General features: G+C 42.5%; 2 protein-coding genes across 4 annotated transcripts in view; one reads left to right on the top strand and one right to left on the bottom strand.

The window, feature by feature from the left end:
• Positions 1–689: 689 nt before the first annotated feature.
• On the bottom strand, positions 690–8,139 carry APEX2 (apurinic/apyrimidinic endodeoxyribonuclease 2). Of its 2 annotated transcripts, XM_036271559.1 has the most exons (6): positions 7,894–8,139; positions 6,792–6,875; positions 6,011–6,191; positions 5,311–5,457; positions 4,497–4,566; positions 690–1,698 (listed from the first exon to the last, which is right to left on the bottom strand). In XM_036271559.1, the coding sequence occupies exons 1-6, from the start codon at positions 8,048–8,050 to the stop codon at positions 790–792; spliced, it is 1,548 nt and encodes a 515-aa protein (XP_036127452.1). In that variant the 5' UTR covers positions 8,051–8,139; the 3' UTR covers positions 690–789. The 2 variants fall into 2 exon arrangements, with proteins under 2 accessions (XP_036127452.1, XP_036127453.1); XM_036271560.1 differs by lacking the exon at positions 6,011–6,191 and having other exon boundaries at positions 7,894–8,087.
• A 1,670-nt stretch (positions 8,140–9,809) lies between these two features.
• The window catches only part of PFKFB1 (6-phosphofructo-2-kinase/fructose-2,6-biphosphatase 1), a 70,653-nt gene continuing 56,764 nt past the window's right edge, over positions 9,810–23,698 (top strand). Inside the window, exon 1 of one of the 2 annotated variants that reach the window (XM_036271562.1) lies at positions 9,810–10,088. In XM_036271562.1, coding sequence (XP_036127455.1) covers positions 10,061–10,088 — 28 coding nt within the window. In that variant the 5' untranslated portion in view covers positions 9,810–10,060. Of the gene's footprint in view, positions 10,089–14,214; positions 14,593–23,698 lie in introns of those variants that run through there. The other variant, XM_036271561.1, reaches the window with a different exon arrangement.

The following is a 23,698-nucleotide window of genomic DNA, read 5'->3' on the forward strand; positions in this document are numbered from 1 at the left end:
CAGCTCACAGCACACAGAAAACATTTGCATGGCACACTTGGGTCAACTGATACTTATCCAGGAGGCATTTTTTCCTGGCACTTGTACATTCTTGACCCTGCCTGGCAACTCTAGACCTCAGAAACCCTTTCCTTTCCACCCTATAACCCATTTATGACAGCAGCTGGACACACCAGTTGGGAAGTGTTGGTTTATGGCTACACAGCCCACTTGAGCTTTCTGTCACACCACACCCACCTCCCTTGCTGAGACAACCTCAGCAGTGCAGGGAACCCCTACAACTCAGCAGAGCCCTTTATAGTGAGCACCACTCCTTCTTCCCCTCCTCCTGAGAGACATTAGGCTACAGGCAGCTGGCAAACCCAATTTTGAGACAACAACTCATGGAGCATATCCAGAATCTTCAAATGACATGGTGCACTAAAACAAAGACACAGACTTTATTTAGGCACAGATACACTTCCTAGCAAGGAAGGAATGGGTTTTTTAATTTCCTGGAGCAACTGGTTCCTGTGTACTTCTTACAGGAAGGTGGGAAGTGGGGGGAGGACTGGGTTGCAGCATTAAGATACAGGAAGCTCACCAGTGAGGAGCTAGGCAGGAAGAGAGGGGAAGGGAAGCCTTACAGGAGGAAGAGAAAGAAGAAACAGAAGGGTCCTTGAGGAAGGTGAAAGAGGAGGGAGGAGAGAGGAAGGAAACATTCGGGGAGGAGGTGGCAGCTTAGGAAGGTGCTGGCCTCAGATCATGTGCAGGGTTGACCATGCCAGACATCCTCAGGCCTCGGCTGGTTCAGCTAGGCCTGCTCCAGAGGAAGAAGTTACAGCGGGAAGAGGGGTCAGTGGAAGGACCCCGGGGCCTGGAACACATGTAGAAGTGGCGGCCTTGGTTGGGTCCTGGCTTCTTCACAGTTCGCATCACACATGGCTCCCTGTGGCCCCCGCAGAGGGGCATGGGCAAGGGGCCCCCCAGCACAGACTTCCAGAATGAGGTCTGTACCTCCTTCTCACCCTTGGCCTCTGAAGCCTTGGCCTGGCCCTCCACCATTTTGGCTATCACCTTGTCTTCTGGGGTCTTTGGGGTCACAAGGGCACCCAAGCTAGGAAGCTCCAAATTAGGAGAAGCTTGGAGACAGCTGGAAGATGGCTGGAAGTAGCTCATCAGTTTTTTCTGGCCTCTGCTGGAGCCACCCTGACTTGGCCGAGGCCTGGTTGAGCGCATGCGGATTTTGTTTTGGCGCATCCGTACCTGGGTTGGATTGCTGAGCTGCAGCGCTGACTGCTTGAACACAGGATCTTGTTTGCGATGAACGAGGAAGTGAAGAATCTTGAGCTGGGTGCCTGAAAACTCAGGGAGGAAGCGGGTGCAAAGAGGTGGGCACTGTTTAGCTGGCACAGAGGACACGCTCAAGACTGCACCCACGGGACAATGATCAGAGCCCATCACTTCAGGCAGCAGGAAGGAGTCCTGGAAGGTGTCTATGACCAGGGTCCTATCTCCCAGCACATAGTCAATCCGGGATCCATAGTTCAGATGGCGGGCACCGGTGACTGTACACCAGCAGGTAAAGGCTCCCTCCTGCTTTGGATGGAGGCAGCGGTAGCTGTCAATAAAGGGCCCTACTTGGGACCCATCCTGGCAATCCAGATTACTGAGCAAGCCATCCATCCACTTGCGTCCTGGGTCCTCTCCAAAGCATTTCTGGGGAAGGGGAAGAAGGACAAAGACAGAGGCAAAATTAGATGCCTAGAACTGGAAGGGACTTAGACTGACGACTTCATTTCACAGACAAGAAAATGTGGTTGTTCCAAAGACTACTGCTCAAGGTCACACAGTCCAACACTGGCAGAGCTGCAATTCAATTTCCATCCTTACTGATTTGTTGTTTGCTTAATCAAAGCCTTTCTTAGAATTGTTCACCAAAAGAATGGGACATAGGAAGCTAAAAGTGGCTGCCTCTAGAAAGTAAGGCTGGGGCTAGGAGTTAAGACTGCTGCCTTTTCATTTAAACGCTCTGGCACTATTTGGCTTATCTTGTGTCAAAGTCCTCACTGACCATCCCTCACTCCTGACTGAGGGGCTCCAGGGATCCATGTCTGAATACTTCTTGTGACTGTTTCCCAATTCATCCATCCATACAATCCACCCACCCACTCACTCAATGCAACAAGTGTTCAAAGAACACTGATTATGTGCCAGATAGGATGCTAGGGACAAAATGGGAACCTGATCTCGTTCTGGGGAGCAACGAGGCTTTTAGGAAGTGATCTCCAGATCAGGTTCCCACTAAAACGTAAAGCCTGAGCAGGAGGAACCCAGGCAAAGGGTATTACAAATGGAGAGAACAGCCTTTCTGATAGGCCTTTAGAGGAAGGGGACAGTATACCCAAAAACCTAAGGGGAGACCAAACTGAGGACCAGAATACAAACAGGAGATGGCATGACTACTGTAGTTCATACAAGCAAGAGATAATGGTCACTTAGACTAGGTTTGTAACAGAGACAGAAAAAGTGGAATTAAGAGATGATTTGGAGCTAGACTCTACAGTTCCCGCTGACCAACTGAATGGGGAAAGGATGGAAAAGGGAAAAAGGACAATACTAACACAATTCCCCAGCTTCTGGTAAGAGCAACCAAGGGGATGATGGTGCCATTTGGAGAGATAAAAAGACTAGAAGAGCTGGTCTTGTGGGAAGTGGACGTATTCTGCTACTTTGGACAGTGTTTGTCATGTGACCTGGTACTTAGTTCTCTTTTACTGGAAGAAAGGTAGGAGGTACACTTAGATCTAGGGTTTTCTGAACTAAGGAGACAAAGCATAAAGGTACACAACACTAACACAGGAAGCAGAAAGAACAGTCTGAGTAAATGGTAGGGAGGGACTGAAGGCTCATCCTTTGTAGTGTACACCCCCTCCCCCACCACACCACCATTACCTCATTTCTGCTCATTCTCGAAACTGGGGGCCACATCAATGTTTATGTGGTTGTTCTGCAAACTAATCAAGGAATCTTCCTACAGCCTCTTCTTTGAGCTAAGCCCATTTCTGAGCTAAACTATGCCACCGTAAATTACTGATCCCCCCCTACCCGTTCACAGGGCAAGGCAAGACGGGAAATCGTTATAGATTATAGGACAGCAGTACTCAAACCTGACTGTATAATAAAATCAGGCTGGGTGCTTTTATTTTATTTATTTATTTATTTATCCTTACTCGAGGACATTTTTGCATTTATCTTCAGATAGAGCAGAAGGGAGAGAGAGAGGGAGAGAGAGAGAGAAACATCAATGTGAGAGAGATACATCGAGTGGTTGCCACCCACATGGCCCCAACTGGGGCTGGGGACAAACCTTAACCGAGGTACGTTCCCTTAGCGGGAACTGAACCTGGGACTCTCTGGTCCACAGGCTGACGCTCTAACTCCTGAGCCAAACCGGCCAGGGCAGGCTGGGTGCTTTTAAAACAAACTGCTACCCTGGCCCCACCAACAGTTTCTGACTTAATTTGTCAAGGTATTGATATTTTATAAACACTCCTTGTTCTAATGTGCTGTCAGGTGTTGAGAACCACTGGCCTAAAGGGACTCAGAAATGAGAGGTTAAAAAAAAAAAAGACAGAAGGGAGGAGATGCCAACCAATTCAGGATATAGGGCTATAGTGAGAAAAGCCAAAATCAGAATAACTTTTCAATGGGCAGAGAGAAGATAACCTGGCTAGAGTGGACAGTGTGTAGGGATACTGAAGATATAAATAGAGATGGGGCACAGACCAGAAAGAGCCTTGAAAGTCAGGCCTAGATGTTTTCTCTGTATCACAGAGGTTAAGTGGGAGGTATTGAAGGTTCATGAGCAGGAGACACAATGTATTAAAAAGATGATCAAGCAATGTGATATTCAAGGCCCTTGAACTCTGGCTCCCAAAAGAACCCCATCTCTTGCCACTCACATCCCTTCCCATGTCACCCCCTATTAAGAATGGGACTTGCAGTTCCCTATGCACACCATACAAATTCTCCACCTGCAGCCATTTCTCGTGCTAGAATGCTCTGGTGCCCTCACCCCAAAGCTCTACTCTACTCACCTTTTATGATTCAGACATTTTCAGATGCCTCTCTCTTGATGTCCAGGCTAGCCCAGGAATCCCATTTCTGAGCTCCCTAGTTGCCTGGGCTGCCATCTCCACCTCAGTTCTGACACCATTCTATAATTGGCTGGTCATGTGTCCATAGCCTACCACCACACTGGGAGCTCTGAGGGGCCAAGAGCCAGTAGTGGGTGGTAACTCAGTCCCCAACATGTTAACTCAGGGCCAAGCCAAGGGGAGGGTCTGTAATGTCTACTGAATGAATAAACAATCCTCAGTGCTTTGAGAACAGAATTTAAACTAAGTTCTGCTTTTCTATGAAGGAGGCTGCCACTGGGCCAAAAAGCCAGCATTGGCTGGCTGGCTGTACAGAGTCAGTCAGGAGTGAGGTCAGGGGCTTAGAGGGAGCCTTACCAGATTGACTGCATCCCAGTGGTCAATGGGGCGGTGGGCTGTGTTCAGGTCACCCAAAATGATCACATGGCTGAAAAACACAACAGTGGGATTGTCAACTGGACATTCAAGAGAGGGAAGCAGTAGTCCTGGACCACCTACTTTCTCCTAGGTTCGAGAGCTTAGATAGGTCACATCCCAAACCGAGATCAACGTGAGAGCCAACAGCAACTCATAACAGCCTACCTCACTAATCCTATCATAGCCTCGCTGCCCTTTTTTCCTGACCAACCCAATTCTGACCTCCAAAGGCGACCCTGTTCCATTTGACACAGCTGTCTGACAGATCTCCACCTAATGGTATTTTCTGGTCCTTCAAAGTTGAGCTCAAGTACAACTTCTATAAAGCATCCCTTGATTACTCTAACACACCCTTTCCTGCCCCTCCCTGTAATAACACTTATTATTTGCTCCTAGGAACTTCATATTCCTCATCTCATTTAATCCTTAAAACTATTCTGTGAGATAAGGATTCATACATTCATTTGACAAAAGAGAAAACAGAGGCAGGACTAGCCTTGGGGCTCACGGCAAGTAAAAGGAGCCAGGTGAGGTGCTCAGAGGTATCTGAGTACAAAATCTACTTGTGTCACTTTACCTGGTCCTCATAGTTCTTAAAGAACAGGGCCTAGTCAGGTAGGCATGCTGGTATCTGCAGGTAGGCTACGAAAAAATCCAAAAGACAAAGATCCCATATCCCTTTTAATGGAGCTTGACATAGGACAGGGCACACAAGACTAACTCAAGGAAGCCTTGCTGCCCAGGCTTGCAGTACCTGCCAGCTGCCAGGAGGGCTTCTGCTCGGATCTGCAGCAAGCGATAGAAGTGCATCTTAAAGGCCAGCCGCTCAGGCTTCCCAGGGTCAGCGTGGGGGCAGTACACGTTGATTAGGGTCAAGATCTTCTCCTTCCCTTCCCATGTGCTGGAGAGAACAGAACACCCCCCCCCCCAAAGAAAAAGAGTCATTTCCAAGCCTCTCCTCCCCATACCTTGTGGCTTCCACTTAATGACCGTTTATGGGATGGGCACAAAGAAAGGGGACAGAAAGACATGAATGTGCTGGCATGCACAGGACTTGGAGACTATGGATGCGGCAAGGAGAGGGCCATCTAGGATGACACCCAGGTAAACCAGGTGATGGTGCTGCTGTTCATAAACACATGACACACAGAAAAAGAGCATCTTGGGGCAATGAGTTCAGCTTAGACTAAGTTGCTTTTGGTGTGCCTGTGGAAATAAGAAAGCTGGACCTCCAGGCCATTCCCCACTGTAGAGATGGGGAAATTAAGGCTCAGAGGGGGCATGATTTGCCCATGGTCACATAGTGAGTAACCCAGCTGGGTCTAGAGTCTAGGAAAGGCAAGTTTGGAAAGTTTTCTATGGTGAATGCATGTTTACAAAGGCTAATCTCAGAATCACTATACTCATAGAGTAGAACCAGCAGAGTTCAGTGACAGGGGGAGGTGGGCTATTACCGGATCTTGTGCTGTGTGAGTAGGGCCCGGCCCTCATTATCCAGAGCTCGAAGCTCCTCTTGAGTGAACTCATCCATGTTTCCATAGCAACCCACGTCCCCATTCTGAGTGGCAAGTAGGCCACTCAGGCCTTCTTCAGCAGCTACTGGGGTAGCACTGTCCTTACAGAAGGTAGCTACACCTGGAGATAGACAGGGTATTCTGAGCAGGCCTGGCAGCCAAGTCTGTTGCCCCCACACAAATCACCAGAACAATCTTCATCAAGTGTGGCTATATTGATGTCTCTCCCAACTCAAAGGCCACTGATGGCTCCCTAGAGCCTGGGGAAACTCTACTCAAATCCTGAAGTCTCAATTTCTTCATCTACAACAGCTAATATTCTAAGTGTTATACATGATCATATGGTAAGTGTTCAACAAGTGTTAGCTATTACCAACATCACACGGACTTATTCATGTAATCCTTGTAATTGCCCTAAGTAGTACACATTATCCCCAGTTTCCAGCTGAGGCATAAGGAGGTTAAGTTATTTGCCAGAGGGTACACAGCTAGAAAATGAACTAGTATTTATAACCCAGGCAGTCTGGCTCAAGAGTTCATACAATTAACCTACCACACTACTGTGCTTCTGAGGTCCAATAGGATAATTGTATACATAACTTTATGTTGCTTTACCTCTGTGGACTAAAAGCCTAAGTTTCTTATTACCTTCTATCAAATACTGGAAACCCTTTCCTCCTACTTGTTTTTATTACTAAAGTCCCCAGAAACCCCCATTTACCGGAATAGCCACTACGGTTGCGGCTGAAGCTGAAATAGGAGTTATAGCCCTCAATGATAGCCAGGGGCTCTGTCAGCACATCCCCTGAAAAAAAGACGTAAGATTACCTCAGACATAAAACTAAGATCCAGGATACACAAAGGCCTGGTATTACATTTGTAGGCTAATTCCTTGTATACATCAGAATCAGAATCAGAGTTGGGAAAGAAAAGGAAGTATCTATGATTAGAAGAGAAGCTAGAAAGGTGGGTACTAGAGAGGGAATTCATAGAAGAATTAAAAGGAGAGGGGAACTATGGAATGGGAGGTGGAGAATTAGGTGGGAGGAGGGATATAACTAAGTTACAGGAGGCACCTGGGGATGGGGAATGGGGATATGGGAGAGGGAACTGGGAATCTGGGCTGAAGGCAGGAGGTAGGAGAGAAAATTAGAGGATCTGAACTGCAAATGGAGGGAAAAGTAGTGAGTCTCAGAAGGGAGTGTGTGGGGCACAGAAGGAATTAGGAGAATGAGCTGAGGGTGGGAGATGGATGGGAAGGGAGAGGCAATCAGGAGGACTAAGCTTGGGATGAGACATGAGGCAGAAATGATTGATGAGAGGCTCTGAGCTGGGGAGGTGAGATGGGAGTGGAGATATGGGGAACCAAGGATCTAATTTGAAGGTGTAAAAAAGGAGGATCTTAGGGAGTCCAATCTGGGGGCAAAGATGGGGTGGAGATTAAAAGATATGAACTGGGGAAGGGAGGAAGAACTGGGGAGTCTGACTTGGAAGTGGGAAATGGGCAGTGTGCAGTCGGGAAGAAAATTATGGGGGCTGGTCCAGGGCGGGAGAATGAGTGGGAATTAGAGGATCTGAGCAAGGATGGAGGTTGCCAGGGGGAGAGAATGAAGGTTCTGTTAAGGACAGGAGATGAATGAGAAATTAGGTGATTTAGCTGAATTGAGAAATAGAGATTTAAAGGGGAGGGGATGAGGATTCTGAAGAGGGTGTAAGGGGAGGTCCTTAAAGACACAGAAACGGAAGAGTGAAATGAGATGGAGCAGCGGGCAAAAGCATAAAGGGGAAAGTATGGTGGGAGTCCTGCATTTTTGAGCGCTCACTGGTAACTTTGGTCTCCTGAAGACAGAGGATGTCGGCATCCAGCTTGTCCAAAATGCGCGCCATGGCCACAGCGGAACAGTTGCTGGACTCCTGGTATCCCACCGCTTGCAGAGGGCTCCGGATCCCATTAATGTTCCAGCTCACCACGCGCAACATTTTGACAGCAAACCGCTAATGCCTCCCAGCCCGCGCCCAAAGTAAGGATAAGAGAAAGGCTGGATTCCCACAAGCCGCCCAGGCCGGGCCTTCCGCGCGCATTCGCGCAGGCGTTCTCCTACGGGCCACGAAAGGGTCAGACGTACGTGGGGCGGGGCTTCAAGCCCCTCGGTTCCCATTGGCTGGAGGAGAGGAAGCTGAAGGGGGTGGTGTAGATGCTTGTGAGGAATGATGGCGGGAAAAGGGCCTCCAGTTGGGATCCTGCCTCTCTCGCAGCATTTTAGCCCACGCACTCTAGTCTGACTGCGTTTCTGCTCCGCTCAAAAGCCCTTTTGGTGCTTCCAATTATTTACAAATGGAATGTTGCCACTTTTTAAGCAGAGGAACTTTGAGCGGAACGGCGCAGCCACGGAAGCCCCGCCCCCAGTGTGACAGCCCGCCCAGCCAGTGAGCAGACAGCTGTGGCGCTGGCGCCCTGGGAGTAGCTGACGTAACTATGCTTGTGTGGGAGGGGAGTATGAGCGGAGGGAACTTCGCCGCTGCCGGAGGGAGCGCTATGGAGCACTCTAGTAGCATGAGACTTAGGAGAGGGCCTCTAGCTTTATTGGGCCAGGAGAGTGGGAGGGAGGAGGCTGTCTCAATCTTGCCCTGTAGCTGTTATTGTCTTGAGCCTTACGACATCCCTAAGACATGGCTTGATACATACATCCCCTTGGCTCCATTTCTCAAATCAGTAAAATTGAGGCCCAGAGGATTTAAGTGGGCTACCCAAGTTCCAAAACATAACTATCTCACTGTAGCCCATGGCTCTTCTGTATGCATTATCCCATTTCATCAGGAAAACCCATTAAGGGACATTAAGGCTAAATAAGAGAGGTTGAGTAAATTCACTCCATTCCCAGAGAAGTGATAGAGTCTGGATTCAAATTCTCTCTGAATCAGCTCAAGGAAAATTTTTCTGGAGTAAGTTCTTCCTAACTAGGCACTTCCCAGTTAGATCTTTTCCTCTAGGCCCCCACAGCACCCTATGGTCTATTCTGTCACAGCACTTATCATGTTACACAGCTACTATTGATTTCTATTTCTGTCACTAGACTGCCAGCAACTTGAGAGCAATGAACATGTCGGATTCATCTTGTTAGTCCTATCCCCTAATACGGGGGATAATATATATTAGGGGAGTCCATAAATATTTATTGAATGACTGAACAAAGGAGAATAGCAAGAACACCAAAAGTTTAGTGATTTGTTTTTGAGAACACAAAAATAGAAATAATAGACATATCCAATGTACAGGAAAAGGCATAACTTTGCATCCTTAGGTTTTTCACCCAGAATTGTAGCATAATTGCCCCCCCTCCCCCCCGAATTCCCTAGCCTTAGATTCATTATCCTCAATGTCTGCAGAAAAGACTCAAAGAGCTGCTTTTCCTCCTGGAAGACTTAAAGGTTACCTTCCAGTTGTTGCCATCAGAAAATAGTTCTGCAATTATAATTTAAAATGTGGTGCTTTGAACTTTTTCATGCTTTGGTGGTTATTGGTCCAGGATTGAGTCCCAGGAGTGGGATAACCAGGACAAAGGAAATAGCCCTTTTTATTGCTCTTGCTTCATATTGCCAAATCACTTTCCAGTAAGGGATCTTGCCCACTTACACTGAAGAACAATCTGAAATTTAGCCCCAAGGAAATACATGCAGATCTTGCCTGTCTCAGTTGCTGGTTTTAATTTCCCCATTCTGCACTGGCTTGTTAATATTAGTTCTGACCTTTGGGGCAAGGTGAACACATGGTTAGCCTGAAGAGAAAAGGCTCTGGGTGGCTCAGGAACTTCTTTGGCAACTACAACAGCTGATATTTCAACAGAGCACACACACACCCCTCTTACCAAGGGTACTTCCCCAGCCTTCCCAGGGAACCAACAAAAGGCTCCAGGCTCCCTCTTTGACGCCACCCACTGGACCTGTTTGGGGGGTCTAAATTGAAGAGGACTGCGTGTCGGATAATTAACAATGGAAGGAAAAACCTATAAGAGAAAAGGTAGGTGAAACAGAGGAAAAAGGGGTTACACAAATCCAAATCCATTCTTTAGGCTGTCTGGAAAGTTTTTGTTTTTGTTTTTGTTTTGCATAGGTGGTCACTTGAAGTGTGAATTAAAGGGTGTGGAAGAGTTGGGTGAGAGATGATATCTATATCTAATGATCTAGAGTGAGTTGTATCTATCTATCATCTATTTATCATCTATCTATCTATCTATCTATCTATCTATCTATCTATCTATCATATATCATCCTTCTGACCTGTTTTTGTGGGACACTGACCCAAAGGGTAGTTCCCTAGTGCCTTCAAAAGTCTCTCTAACTTGGTCTACTTCAGTTTTGAATGAACTGGGTGATAGAGATTATGTCTTTTACTTCTGCCAGTGTATGCAGTAGGGCTGGTTTGCTATGCTACTTTGAACAAGCTTTCAAAATGGAAATTGAAGTCTTTAGTCTACTTCCCTTAGAGGACTGTCTCTAGATAAAGAGGAGTGGAAGGACAGGAAACAAAACTCTTTAGAGATATTTCAGGAATTGTATGCTCTGTCTGACATTAGCGATCCGGCTTTTTCTGTAGCCTTGACAGGCAATACCACTCGCAATCCTCTAGCTGCTCTTCTCCCTAAGTGACTGTAGTCTGTAAAGAGCCATTCCCAGAATTAAGATGCAGTGGGCCTTGGGCCCAAGGCATGAGCAGAAAACAGTGGGGGATGGTGGGCCAAGGAAGTAGTTAAGAAAGAAGTAGATCCTAGGCTGCTGCCACAAAAGACCTTCTATTTATATATAAGCACCTGACCTGTAAGCATGTAACCAGTCTCCCCTCTGCACCCTAACCCCCCACAAATGCATTCACACCCACACACTCCAAGAATTACTAATAGGGAAACCCCACTGATGATTTTGTTACCCATCAGTCCTATCTTGATACTGCTTTAAATGGGGTTCTCTAACATACCTTATACTTTGGAAGGATGATCAGGATCTGTGGCCTCAGGAAGTCACACTGCATGCTTTTCCTCCCTAGAGTTAACTGCATTTTAGAATTTGTGGCTCAACTTTTGGTCTTGTGTGAACCCTTGTTCTTTAACCAGTTAACTGGACCTTTTCAGGGGGAACTTTCTTCTTTTATTTATTCTGTTCTGTCCCATTCCAAGTTGAGAAATTTTCTAGATGCTACTTTCTATCTTCAGACCAAGTAGTTCCTCCACCCAGGGCCCTGCATAGTTCTCTGTATAACATTTACCTTATTGAATGGGTATTACTTGTCCACATGTTCATCTCATCTACAGCAAAGAGATGTAGATTTTACAAACACTCATTGAACAAGTGTCTCCTCTGTGCCAATGCCTTAGCTGGACACTGGAAACACAGATCACAGATAGCTGAAATCCAGTTCGCATTCTCAAGGATCTCACAGTCTAGTAGGGAAGCAGACCAGTAGAACATAGGAGGGTACTTGCTCAGAAAGATGGAAGCAGATAGTTAATATGATAACCAAAGACAAAATCTGTCCCAAGGATACAGGGGAGGCTTCCCAGAGAGGCAAACATTGAACCAGACTTTGAAGAGTGAGTTGTATTTTGTTGAGAATGGAAAGGAAGAGAATGCATTCCAGGCTAAGCAAAATCCCAGAGGCAAAAAATAAATAAATAAAAATTACATGGTATGTTTTGGGTCCCAGTGAGTTGGCCAGTGTAGTGTAAGCATCAGCCAGAGTAATTTAAGAATGGGGGTCTAAAGAGATACATGGCTGGAGAAGTAGATTGGGGCTTGATTGACAAGAGCCAGTCTGAGGCCTTTCCATAAAGCCTGTTTAGTTCTCCTGTTTCTGGGACCAGAATTGTTAACAGTGGTAAAAATAAATAAATAAATAAATAAATAAATAAATAAATAAATAAATAGCTAATTCCTGGCAGTTTTAAGTTGGGCTTTTAAGACTGGACCCTAGGTTTACCATTTCAGACCTTGCCAAAAGCCTGTTAACCTCCTATATCAGATGCCCTACTTCTAAAATTATCTTTTTTGCCTCTTGGAAGGAGCGTGAGGAAAAAATTATAGACAGAAGAGGTTCATGTTACTGGCTCGATTACTTTGGACAAGCCCCTTCCCCTCCCTAGACCTCAGTTTCCTTGTGAGGCTAGTAAAAATGTTTGTAAGGAGCAACTAGGATAAGGAATGTGTTGCTGCTTTGTGGGCCGTGGAAAACATACATATAAAAGAGTTATTAAGATTATTAGCCTTAGCAGAGTGATACTTATAAAGAGACTTATTAAGATTAAGAAAGTTATATATCTTTTAAAGTCTAGTTCTGAGACTCTAAAGATTGTGAGTTAATGTGGAAGAACACATTCTTAAATCAAATTAGATTGATCAATTAATCAAAGAAAAGCCCTGAACTGGGGGAAATTTGGTGCCCAGTGTTCTACTCCTGACTGGATGACTTATTTGCTACAGGACCTTAGGAAAATACTTCCCTCTATAGGCTTCGATTTTCTTGCCTGAGAGGGTTGGATGAAACAATTTCTAGGAAACTTCTCCAAACCACAAAAGTAAAAGTGAATTCATCTTTCTAGTTGATTGGTAGGAGCTCTTTATTTATTATAAATGTTAACCCTTTGTCATAATGTTATAAATTTTCTTTACCAAGTGTTTCCTGTTTGCTCAGCATTACATTTGCCAAATACATCATTGATCATTTACTTCACAGAGGAAACCACACAGTGTTAGGTGATGTATATTGAGCATTTCCCAGGTTGCTTTACCTGTATTAACATGTTGAATCTTCAACCATAAGGGGGTAGGTACTCTTACCAGATGAAAAAACTGAAGTGCTGAGAAGTTGTCTTCTGCCCTGGGTCTTATAACAAGGGGAAGAGTTAGGATTCCACTCAGGTAGCATGGCTCCAGGGGCCCATTGCTTTTCACCACTGTGATCCACTGCCTCAATAAATTTATTTACATGGGTAGACTCTGAAATGTGCTGAAAGTTTGATATGATTTATACACAACAACTGGAGGGAATCTAACCCTTGTGTACACTAGGACACTGAGAATGTACTGAAGGGAACTTCTTAAAAGGCAAAGTGGAGCTAAGAGCGTTGGAGGGCAGAAGTTGGAGATTTCTATCCCCAAGACATTGCCCCTGTATAGCCTAACTGAGTGGAACAAAGTTGAGCTTCCTTGTAGCCAATCACCGGAGGTTCATCAGGGGGTGGGAAGGTTACAAAAGAATGAAGTAAGAGCACACTTGGACATCTTCCAAGTAAGCTGTGTCCTTAGATGAGTTCTATATATAAAAGCCTCAATACAACCAGGGGGAGAAGGAGGGTAAAGTGGAAACATTTGTGTAGGATAGCCTACTTTTAGGCCACTACTCCCTGCTCCCCACACTCAGCCTGGTGCAGCCTCCACTTGAAACCTCCATTCCTATGGCTTGGCATGAGGAACTTTAGCCAGGTTTTTAATCAAATCACATTGCCTTTCTCCCTAGGGCACCTGATGGCTGCTGGCAGCCATGTGCACAGTGCTTGCCATCTCTCCCCCAGCAATGGCTGCATTCATTCCTCTTCTCAGAGGTGTCAGGTTTACTCTGATTTATTTAGCCTTGGCTGGAGAGAGCATAAAGATGATTAGATGGTGCCCATCTCTCCAAGACTGCCACAGGCAGCACATTTTAAGAGGACAGGCCCTGCAATATGAAAGGCAGCAGAATTTAGGGAAACACAAGTGTTGCAATGCCATTCTGTAGGAGAGGGTGGGGCAGTGAGGCAGTGAACCTTCCACCCTCAGTCTGGGACTTTGATTGCTAGATAAAAACATTGCATTCTTCAGTAGGGACTATGAGTGTTCGTACTTGGGAACCTTGCATTTCTGATGTGGATTTCTGTTTCCGGGTTGAACCTTGACATTCTACTTGGGCCCATATTTTATTTCAAAACTGTGAAAGCTGCTGAGACCTGCCTCCATCACCTTTGCCTCCCACCTTACACAGAACGTAAGCACATGATCTTTGGTCTTTTATTTGCATACTCTGCTAGTCCTGTCTTCATTGGAGGGAAGTGACTGACCAGACCTGGGCTGTCTTGCTGGCTGCCATCCTTTGCTGGAAGGAACTTATCTCCTATGTACACAGCTCTTGGAGTTCAGAGGCCTCTGCTGACCTCTGCCCAGCCTCTCCTTCTCTGCACCCAAGCCCCCACTGGTACATACAGGAGCAAAGACAGGCAAGGACTAGGAAAAAGGAGAGGAGGCTGGAGACAGGCTGCCAGAAGGGCTCAGAAGCCCAGCTCACTCCCTGTCCCAACGCTGTCCACCTGCTGCTGTGGCCACAGCAACAGAAGAGACAGCAAGACAGGAAGTGAGGCCCGGTAACTTGTGGACAGTGGTATCATTAGCTGTGACACCGAAGATGTCTCGAGAGATGGAAGAGCTCACCCAAACCAGGTTACAGAAGATCTGGATTCCACACAGCAGCGACAGCAGTGGGCTGCAACGAAGGAGGGGCTGTAAGTGGGGTTTGCTTCCGTGGGCTCCAAGGTGGTGGTGGTAAAGTGGGTATAGAAGAAGAGCAAAGGACATGTCTCTCCCACCCACCCTTACCTGGAAGTTGGAATAGATGAATAGCTGGATGAAGCAGCTATAACATAATAAGAGGCTAATGTCAGAAAAGGTAGAGAAAGAATGAGAGAAAGACAAAGAGAGAGAGAGAAAGACAGAAGGGATGAGGATCGGATCTAGACCATTTAATCAGAGGGATTTTTGACTAGGAACTATTTGTTCTCATTTTAAGCTTATTTGGAATGCTTCTTGTTTGAAATTTGACACTTCTAGTTTGAAACTGTTCAGTGCTTAGCCGAGAATGTTTCATTTTGGTGATCTCAGTGAAATGTCTGAAAATTGGTCCTGTCTGATAACCGCTTGGGTGAAATAAGGTGATGGTTCCTAGAATAGTTTCTCAGGGGACAGGTGCTGGGTACACAACGGTACCATATCATTGGCCAGTTTTGCTCCTCCCCTTTCTCAAGCCTCTTCTATTAAATCTATACCTGACTGGGTTGGGAAGGCTGCATTGCCTTATTGGCACATATGGACACTTTTGCTGCTCTCCTCAGAGAGAGAGGAAGACACTCAGTCTTCTCAGGGACAGCCTGCTGGTGTAATGTTTACTTAGAAATTTTAAGAAAATGGAGGGGCAAAGGAGAAGCACATGAAACCTGTAAAATATTTTTAAAAAAACTGGAGTATACAATTTCCCATAGATAACAGGGGACAGTTGTGGACCAAGGTTCTTCCAGCCCGAGGATTATGGCCTGAGGAGCCATAAGGTGGGCAGAGATAAGACAGCTGTGGACTGTGGGACTGAGACAACTCGAGGGCCAGCTGACCAAACTTTCACTATCCTAATACTACTAGAGGTCCAAAGTCAAGGCTAATGTGGGGAGGGGCAGTTGCTTAGAGTATCCAGGAAGATGTAGGATGTTAAATACAGTATGTAAGATATAGGGTATAGATGAAGGAAGAAGTGAAAGAAGAATTAAAAAACAGCCTTGTGTTCTCCTCTCCTCCTGTCCACAGCAGTTTCACTCACTCATTTGGAGATACAGGAACCTGGATGAGACAGTTACATCTCACCCTCACCCACCCGGACTCTCTTGATCCTTTCTAAGGGACTGTTGGGTTTAGCTGGCATGCAGGCAAGCCACTCTCTGCATACCTGGGTTCTCCAGAGTTAGAAACCTTATATTCCTGGGAACTTTCTTTTAGGTTGGAGAAATAATATACATCAATCACCTAATACAGTCTTTGTCACATAAAGAGTACACAATAAACATGTGCTCACTTTAGTTCTGAGTTTCTCTTTCCTCAGCTGTAAAACAGGATTAATACCTACCTCCCCATATTGTTGGGTGATTCAGTGATTCAGAGGTTCTAGGTTTAGACTGCCTAGGTTTCACTCCCAGCTCCTGTCTCTGTGACCTTGGACAAGCCTCTTCACTTTTTTGTGCTTTCATTTTCTCACCTGTAAAAAGAAGTTAATAATAATGTTGTTGTGAAGATTAGAGAGCTAAAGCATATAAAATGCTTAGAAGAGTGTCTAGCTTATAGTAAGCACTCAATAAATGTTATTATTATTTAAACAGGCAGGTGGGTGTGTGGTCTTTTCCCCCATCATATCTCCAGCATCAAGCCCAGAACATGGCACATAGAGGTGCTCAGTAAATGGTCACTCTGTTTTACTTCCATTCTACCCATCAGCATAGCCAAGCATGGAGCTCTGTGTGTGTGCAAAACTAAGTGATTGATTGATTTATGTAAGATCATGGCGTTTGCCACATCCTGCCTGGGCAATGTCTGCCTCATCTTTTTTGCTGGGAAGGCCAGGTTATTTACCCCAGAAATATCTGAATCATCTTTTGCTTGGAGCGTTCTCTCTAGAAGACGTGCCTGGCCCCAAAGGGAGTGGTGGGGGAGGGGAGGAACACAATCACTTAATGAGGTTGTTTTGAGGATTAAATATATTAACATGTATAAAGTGCTTGAACAGCTGTGTATATGCATCTGTGACTTGTTTTTCTCATTCATCATTGTGTTTTGCTGGCCATCTATATTATTGTCGCATGCAGCTGTAGCTTGTTTATTCTCCTTGCTGTCTAATATTACATTTTGGAAATATCCCACAGTTTATTTATTCATTTTAATGTTCATGAGCATTTGGCTAGATTTTACTTTCTGATTATAAAATGTAATTAAATAAAATGAGAATGCTGTCCCCATAAATTTTGGAATCAGATTTTCAAGTTACACCAAGTTACACACACACACACACACACACACACACACACAATTTGGGATTTTTATTGGAATCACATTCAATCTGTAGTCTGTAGATCAATTTAAGGAGAATTAACATCTTTGCAATATTGAGTCTTCTGTAAACATGGTATGTCTCTCATCTATTTAGATTATTTTCATGTAATTTGAGTTAAGTTTTGTAATTTAAAAGAGCTTGCACATCATTGAAGAAAAATTTTGCTTATTTTTGTTGCTATTTTAAATACCTTTTTAGAAAATTACATTTTATAGCAGTTTATTGCTAATGTATACAAATATAATTGGTTTGTTTTATGTTGCATTTGTAACTGGCAAAACTGACTGAATCAATTATTTATTTATTTGCACTTATCTTCAGATAGAGCAGGAGGGAGAGAAGGATGAAGAGAGAGAGAGAGAGAAACATGGACTTGAGAGAGCCACATGACCCCAACGGGGTCAGGGACAAATTGCAACCGAGGTACGCGCCCCTAGTGGGAACCGAACCCGGGACTCTCTGGTCTGTGGGCCAGTGCTCTAACTGCTGAGCCAAACCGGCCAGGGCTCAATACTTTTAAAAAAATTCTCACCTGAGGGTATGTTTATTGATTTTAGAGAGAGAGGAAGGGGGGGGAGAGACTGCTTCTGGGAATTGAACCCGCAACCATTTTGGTGTACTGGACAATGCTTCAACCGACTGAGCCACCTGACCGAGGCTAATTTTCATCATTTGTATGTAAATGAGTTTTCTTTATTTTCCTCCAATCCTTATTTTTTTAGTCATTTGAGTCATTTTTTTCTTATATTACTGCACTGCCAAGACCTCCTACCTCCAGTACACATTATTTCAAGTACAATGTTGAATAGAAATGTTAATATGTTGATCCTAATTTTAAAGGGAATGCTTTTAAAGTTTCACCATTGAGTAAGTTTACTGTATTTTTTTTTTTTTGTAGATACCATTTAACAAGCTAAGGAAGTTCAATTTATTCTTAATTTGCCAATAGGATTATTGTCAAATGAGTAGATGCTGAATTTTATTAAAGGTGCTTTCTGTATCCACTGAGATGACATGTTGATTTTATACTTTAATCGATTAAGGTAAATCATATTAGAGATTTTATTGTGTTGAACTAATCTTGTAGTCCCATGACAAAGAAAAGCTGCTTGGATTTAGTTCATTAATATTATGTTTAGGAATTTGGAGTTTTGTTTATAAATGAGATTGGCCTGTAATTTTTTCATTCTCTGTTTCCCTATTTGATTTTGGTGTCATAAAACGAAGTGGAAACAATGTTTTCTCATTCTATTTTAGACAGAGGTGGTCCAAGGAAATATCTGTTTTTTAAATACTTGGTACAACTTTCAGGTAAAAACACTGGGGACTGGCATCTTCCTCATAAGAAATATTTTAACTGATGCAGTCTAGTAAATAATTATTGAATCACTCCAGTTTACTATGTCTAATTGTCAATTTTGTTAAGTTATGGTTTTGTAGAATTTTTAAAATTTCACATCACTTTTCAAATTTATTAGCATAAAGTTCCCATCTTTATATTTTTTTAAATCTCTGTTGCATTTGCAATTATATCCTCTCTTTTGTTCTATTGTTTATTTGTACCTTCTTTTTTTCCTCTTGATCAATCTTTCCAGAAGTATGTTACTTTCATAAGTTTTTAAAAATAACTGAGTTGTGGCTTTCTTATTCATTCTGTATGGTTTTGTTTTCTATTCAACCATTTCTCTTATCATTATTGTATTTCTTTCATTTTCTTTGGATCTATTCTGCTGCCCTTTTTTAACCTGTGGAGTTGAATGCTCAGTTCATGAATTTGCAGACTTTCTTTTTTTAAATATAAGCTTCCAATGCTATAATTAGCCTACTAAACAGGGCTGATACTCCACAGATGCACAATTGTGTGGACATATGAATTTGTAAAATATTTCCAGAAAATTGGGTAAATAAGCATTGTACCAGGTTCCTCAGTTTCTCTGCCACTTAGCCAGTTATCCTGACCATCTCAGTCCCTTTTCTAGGATTGCTGAGACCTACTGATTATCATCTTGCAACTAAAGGGTTAATGCCTGCACAGCAGGAGGCCACCCTTAATCCCTGCCAGACCTTGGGCCTGGGCAAGTTTCTGTTTTAACAGATCAGTGCCCTTGCCCTTTCCAGTCTGATTTCATTCTCTTCACTGAACAAACTTTGTATGATTTCAATTCTTTGTAATCTACTGATACTTGCTTTATGGTCTAACATATGAAAGCTTTTGGTGAATGTTCCATGAACACTTGTAAAAATGTACATTTTACAGTTTGGTTCAGTGTAGTATATACTTAAATCTTGTTTGCTTATCTGGCTCAAATGCTCTATATTTTTCTGGAATTTTGGCTGCTAATTGATATACAAATTTTGTGAATATTTCCTTGTAACTATGCCAATTTTGAAGCTTTGTAAATAGTTACAGACACGTTTAGAACAGCTATATCTTCCTGATGACTTGAACATTTTATTGATGTATATGGAGCTTATTTATTTCTGATAATCTAGTATCAATTTTTTCAGATATTAATATAGATATTTGTTTTATTTAGCTTAATATTTTTCTGGTATATCTTTTTTTATACATTTAAAAATTGTTTTTAATAGAGATATAACTCACATACTATAAAGTTCACCATTTAAAAATGTACTACTTAGTGGTGGTTAGTATATTCACGTAGTTGTATAGCATCACCACTAATTCTAGAACATTTCATCACCCCCAAAAGAAACCACATACTTTAAGAGTTATTCCAGATTTTCCTCTCCCCTCAGCCCCTGGCAAACACTAATCTACTTATTGTCTCCATAGATTTGCCTAGTCTGGACATTTCATATAAATGGAATCACACAATATGTTGCCTTTTGTATCTGGCTTCTTTCATTGGGCATAATATTTTAAGGTTAATTCATGTTGTAACATGTATAGGTATTTCATTCTTTTTGTAGCTGAATAACATTCCATTTTATGCATATACCACATTTTGTTTATCCATTCATGAATTGATGGACATTTGGGTTGTTTCCAGTTCTGGCTATTCTGAATAATGTTGCCGTGAACATTCTAGTACAACTTTTTGTGTGGGCATATGTTTTTATTTCCCTTGGATATATACCTAGGAGTGGAATTGCTGAGTCATGTGGTAATTCTAGCTACAGTAGTCTCCCCCTTATCATTGGATGCCTGAAACTACAGATAGCATGGAAAACTATATATACTATTTTTCCCTACACATACATACCTATGATAATGGTTAATTTACAAATTAACTTCATTAAGAGATGAACAATGGTTAGTGAAAATAAAATAATTATAACATATATTGTAATAAAAATTATGTGAATTTGGTCTCTCTCAAAATATATTGTACTATACTTACCTTTTCACTTGAAGGAAGCACTTTATGGCTTCTTTTGGCATATCCAAATTACCAGCAACACTATTCTTTTTTTTTTTTTTTTTATCCTCACCCGAGGACATTTTTCCATTTTTTGTTCAGATAGAGCGGGAAGGAGAGAGAGGAAGAGAGAGAGAGAGAAACATCGATGTGAAGGGACACATCGAGTGGCTACCACCCGCATGACCAACCAGGGCCGGGGACAAACTGCAACTGAGATATGTGCCCTTAGCGGGAACCAAACCCGGGTCTCTCTGTACCGCAGGCCGATGCTCCAACCGCTGAGCCAAACCGGCCAGGGCCAGCAACACTATTCTTGTGCTTTGGATCCATTATTAAGTAAAATAAGGTTTATTTGAACACTTGCGGTTTACCATGACATCAATCTGATAACTGAGAAGGCCACTAAGTGACTAATAGGCAGGTAGTGTACACAACGTGGATATGCTGGTTAGAGAAATGATTTATATCTTGGGCAGGATGGAGCAGGGTGGTGTGACATTCCATGATGATACTCAAAATGGTGTGCAATTTTAAGCTTACGAATTGTTTATTAGTGGTATTTTCCATTTAATATATTCAGAAGGTGGTTGAGCATTGGTAACTTAAACCATGGAAAGCGAAATCCAGGATAAGTGGGGATTACTGTATAATACTTGGAGACACTGCCAAACTATTTTTTTTTCTTTTTTATTTCAAATAATCTTTAATTATGAAAGAAAAAATTTTTATATATTTTTTATTTATTTATTTATTTTGGTTTTCTTTTTTAATATTAATTAATTTATTTTTGTTACAGATGTTTCTCCTTTTTCCCCCATAGACACCCTTCTCCCAATCCCCACCCCCGCATTGATTTCTATGTCCATTGGTTATGCATATATACATATAAGTTCTTTGTCTTTCTCTGATTGGCTTATTTTGCTTACCATAATATTCTCCAGGACCCTCCCTGTCATCTCAAATGATAAGAGATCTTTCTTAGAGCTGCATAGTATTCCATTGTGCATATGTACCACATCTTCTTTATCCACTCATCTATTGATAGACACTTGAGCTTTTTCCAGATCTTACCAATTGTAAATGGTGCTGCTATGAACATAGGGGTACATATATTCTTTATGATTAGTGTTTCAGGCTTCTTAGGATATATTCCTAGAAGTGGAAACACTGGGTCAAAAGGCAGTTCAATTTTTAATTTTTTGAGGAAATACCATAGTGTTTTCCATAGTCCCTGCACCAGTCTGCATCCCCACCAGCAGTGTACTAGAGTCCCCTTTCCTCCACACCCTCGCCAGCACTTGTTATTTGATGATTCTTGATGGCAGCCATTCTGGCAGGTGTGAAGTGATACCTTATTGTTGTTTTAATTTGCATCTCTCTGATGATTAGTGATGTTAAGCATTTCTTCATATGTCTCTTAGCTATTTGTATGTCCTGTTTGGAGAGGTGTCTATTTAGTTCCTCACCCCATTTTTTAATTGGGTTCTTTGTCTTCCTTTTGTTGAGCTATATGAGCACTCTATATATTACTGGAAATTAACCCCTTATCTGATATATCATTGGCAATTATGCTCTCCCATACAGTGGGTAGCCTTTCCATTTTGGTGGTTGTTTCATTGCTGTGCAGAAGTTTTGAGTTTGATGTAGTCCCATGTGTTTCTCTTTTGTTTCTGTTGCCTTAGGTGATATATCAGTGAAAATTATGCTTCAAGTGATGTCTGAAATTTTGTTGCCTACTATTTCTTCTAGGAGTTTTATGAATTCATGAGACACATTTAAGTCTTTTATCCATTTTGAGTTTATTCTTGTGTATGGTGTAGGTTGATGGTCTAGTTTCTTTTTTTTTTTTGCATGTAGCTGTCCAATTTTATCAACACCATTTATTAAAGAGGCTGTCTTTACTCCACTGTATGCTCTTGCCACCTTTGTCAAATATTAATTGAGCATATTGCCTTGGGTCCATTTCTGGGTTCTCTGTTCTGTTCCACTGGTCTATATGCCTGTTCTTGTGCCAGTACCAGGCTGTTTTGATTACAGTCGCTTTGTAGTACAACCTGAAATCTGGTAATGTGATTGCTCCTACTTTGTTCTTCTTTTTCAAGATCGCTGTGGCTATTCGAGGTCTTTTTGGGTTCCATATGAATTTTTGAAGTATTTGTTCGAGTTCTGTGAAGTATGTCGTTGGTATTTTGATGGGGATTGCATTGAATCTATAGATTGCTTTGGGTAGTATGGACATTTTAATGATGTTAATTCTTCCAATCAATGAACAAGGTATGTGCTTCCACTTCTTTATGTCTTCCTCTATTTCTTTTTTCAATGACCTGTAGTTTTATGTGAATAAGTCCTGTATTTTTTTGGTTAAGTTAATTCCTAGGTATCTTAATTTTTTTGCCACGATGGTAAATGGGATCGTTTTTTAGTTACTCTTTCTGTGACTTCATCATTGGTGTATAAGAATGCCATTGATTTCTTGATGTCAATTTTGTATCCTACTACTTTGCCAAATTCATTTATTAAGTCTAGTAAATTTTTGCTGGAGTGTTTAGGGTTTTCTCTCTATAGTTTCATGTCATCTGCCAATAATGACAGTTTCACTTCCTCCTTTCCAATTTGGAGCCCTTTTATTTTTTCTTCCTGTCTGGTTGCTGTCGCTAAGACTTCCAGTACTATGTTAATTAATAGTGACGAAAGTGGGCATCCTTGTTTTCTTCCTGTTCTTAAGGGAAATGCTTTTAATTTTTGCCCCTCGAGTATGATGTTGGCTGTAGATCTTTCATATATGGCCATTATTATGTAGAGATAGGATTCCTCTATTCCCAGATTGCTGAGCGTTTTTATCAGAAATGGGTGCTGGATTTTGTCTAATGCTTTTTCAGCATCTACTGATATGATCATATGATTTTTATCTTTCATTTTGTTTATGTGGTGTATCACGTTTATTGATTTGCAAATATTGTACCAGCCTTGCATCCCTGGAATGAATCCCATTTGTTCCTGGTGCATAATTTTTTTTTTTTTTTGATGTATTGCTGGATTTGATTTGCTAGTATGTTGTTCAGGATTTTGGCATCTATGTTCATCAGGGATATTGTCCTGTAGTTTTCTTTCTTTGTAGTGTCTTTTTCTGGTTTTGGAATTAGAATTATGCTGACCTCATAAAACAGTTTGGAAGTGTTTCTTCTTCTTGAATTTTTTGAAATAGTTTGAAGAGAAAGGGTATTAATTCTTCTTTGAATATTCGGTAAAATTCCCCTGTGAAGCAGTCCGGGACTGGGCATTTGTTTGCTGGGAGAGTCTTGATTACATCTTCAATGTTTTGCTGTTATTGGTCTGTTCAAGTTTTCTATCTCTTCC

The sequence above is a fragment of the Molossus molossus genome, unplaced genomic scaffold, assembly GCF_014108415.1.
Source record: "Molossus molossus isolate mMolMol1 unplaced genomic scaffold, mMolMol1.p scaffold_m16_p_2, whole genome shotgun sequence".
Taxonomy (NCBI): domain Eukaryota; kingdom Metazoa; phylum Chordata; class Mammalia; order Chiroptera; family Molossidae; genus Molossus; species Molossus molossus.

Excerpts from the sequence above, each read along its gene's own strand:
- APEX2 (XM_036271559.1), bottom strand. The coding sequence starts at position 8,050 with ATGTTGCGCGTGGTGAGCTGGAACATTAATGGGATCCGGAGCCCTCTG. Across the intron at positions 6,876-7,893 it reads TCAGGAGACCAAAGTTACCA|GGGATGTGCTGACAGAGCCC; the intron begins GTGAGCGCTCAA and ends TCTTTTTTTCAG. Across the intron at positions 5,458-6,010 it reads CTCACACAGCACAAGATCCG|CACATGGGAAGGGAAGGAGA; the intron begins GTAATAGCCCAC and ends TGTTCTCTCCAG.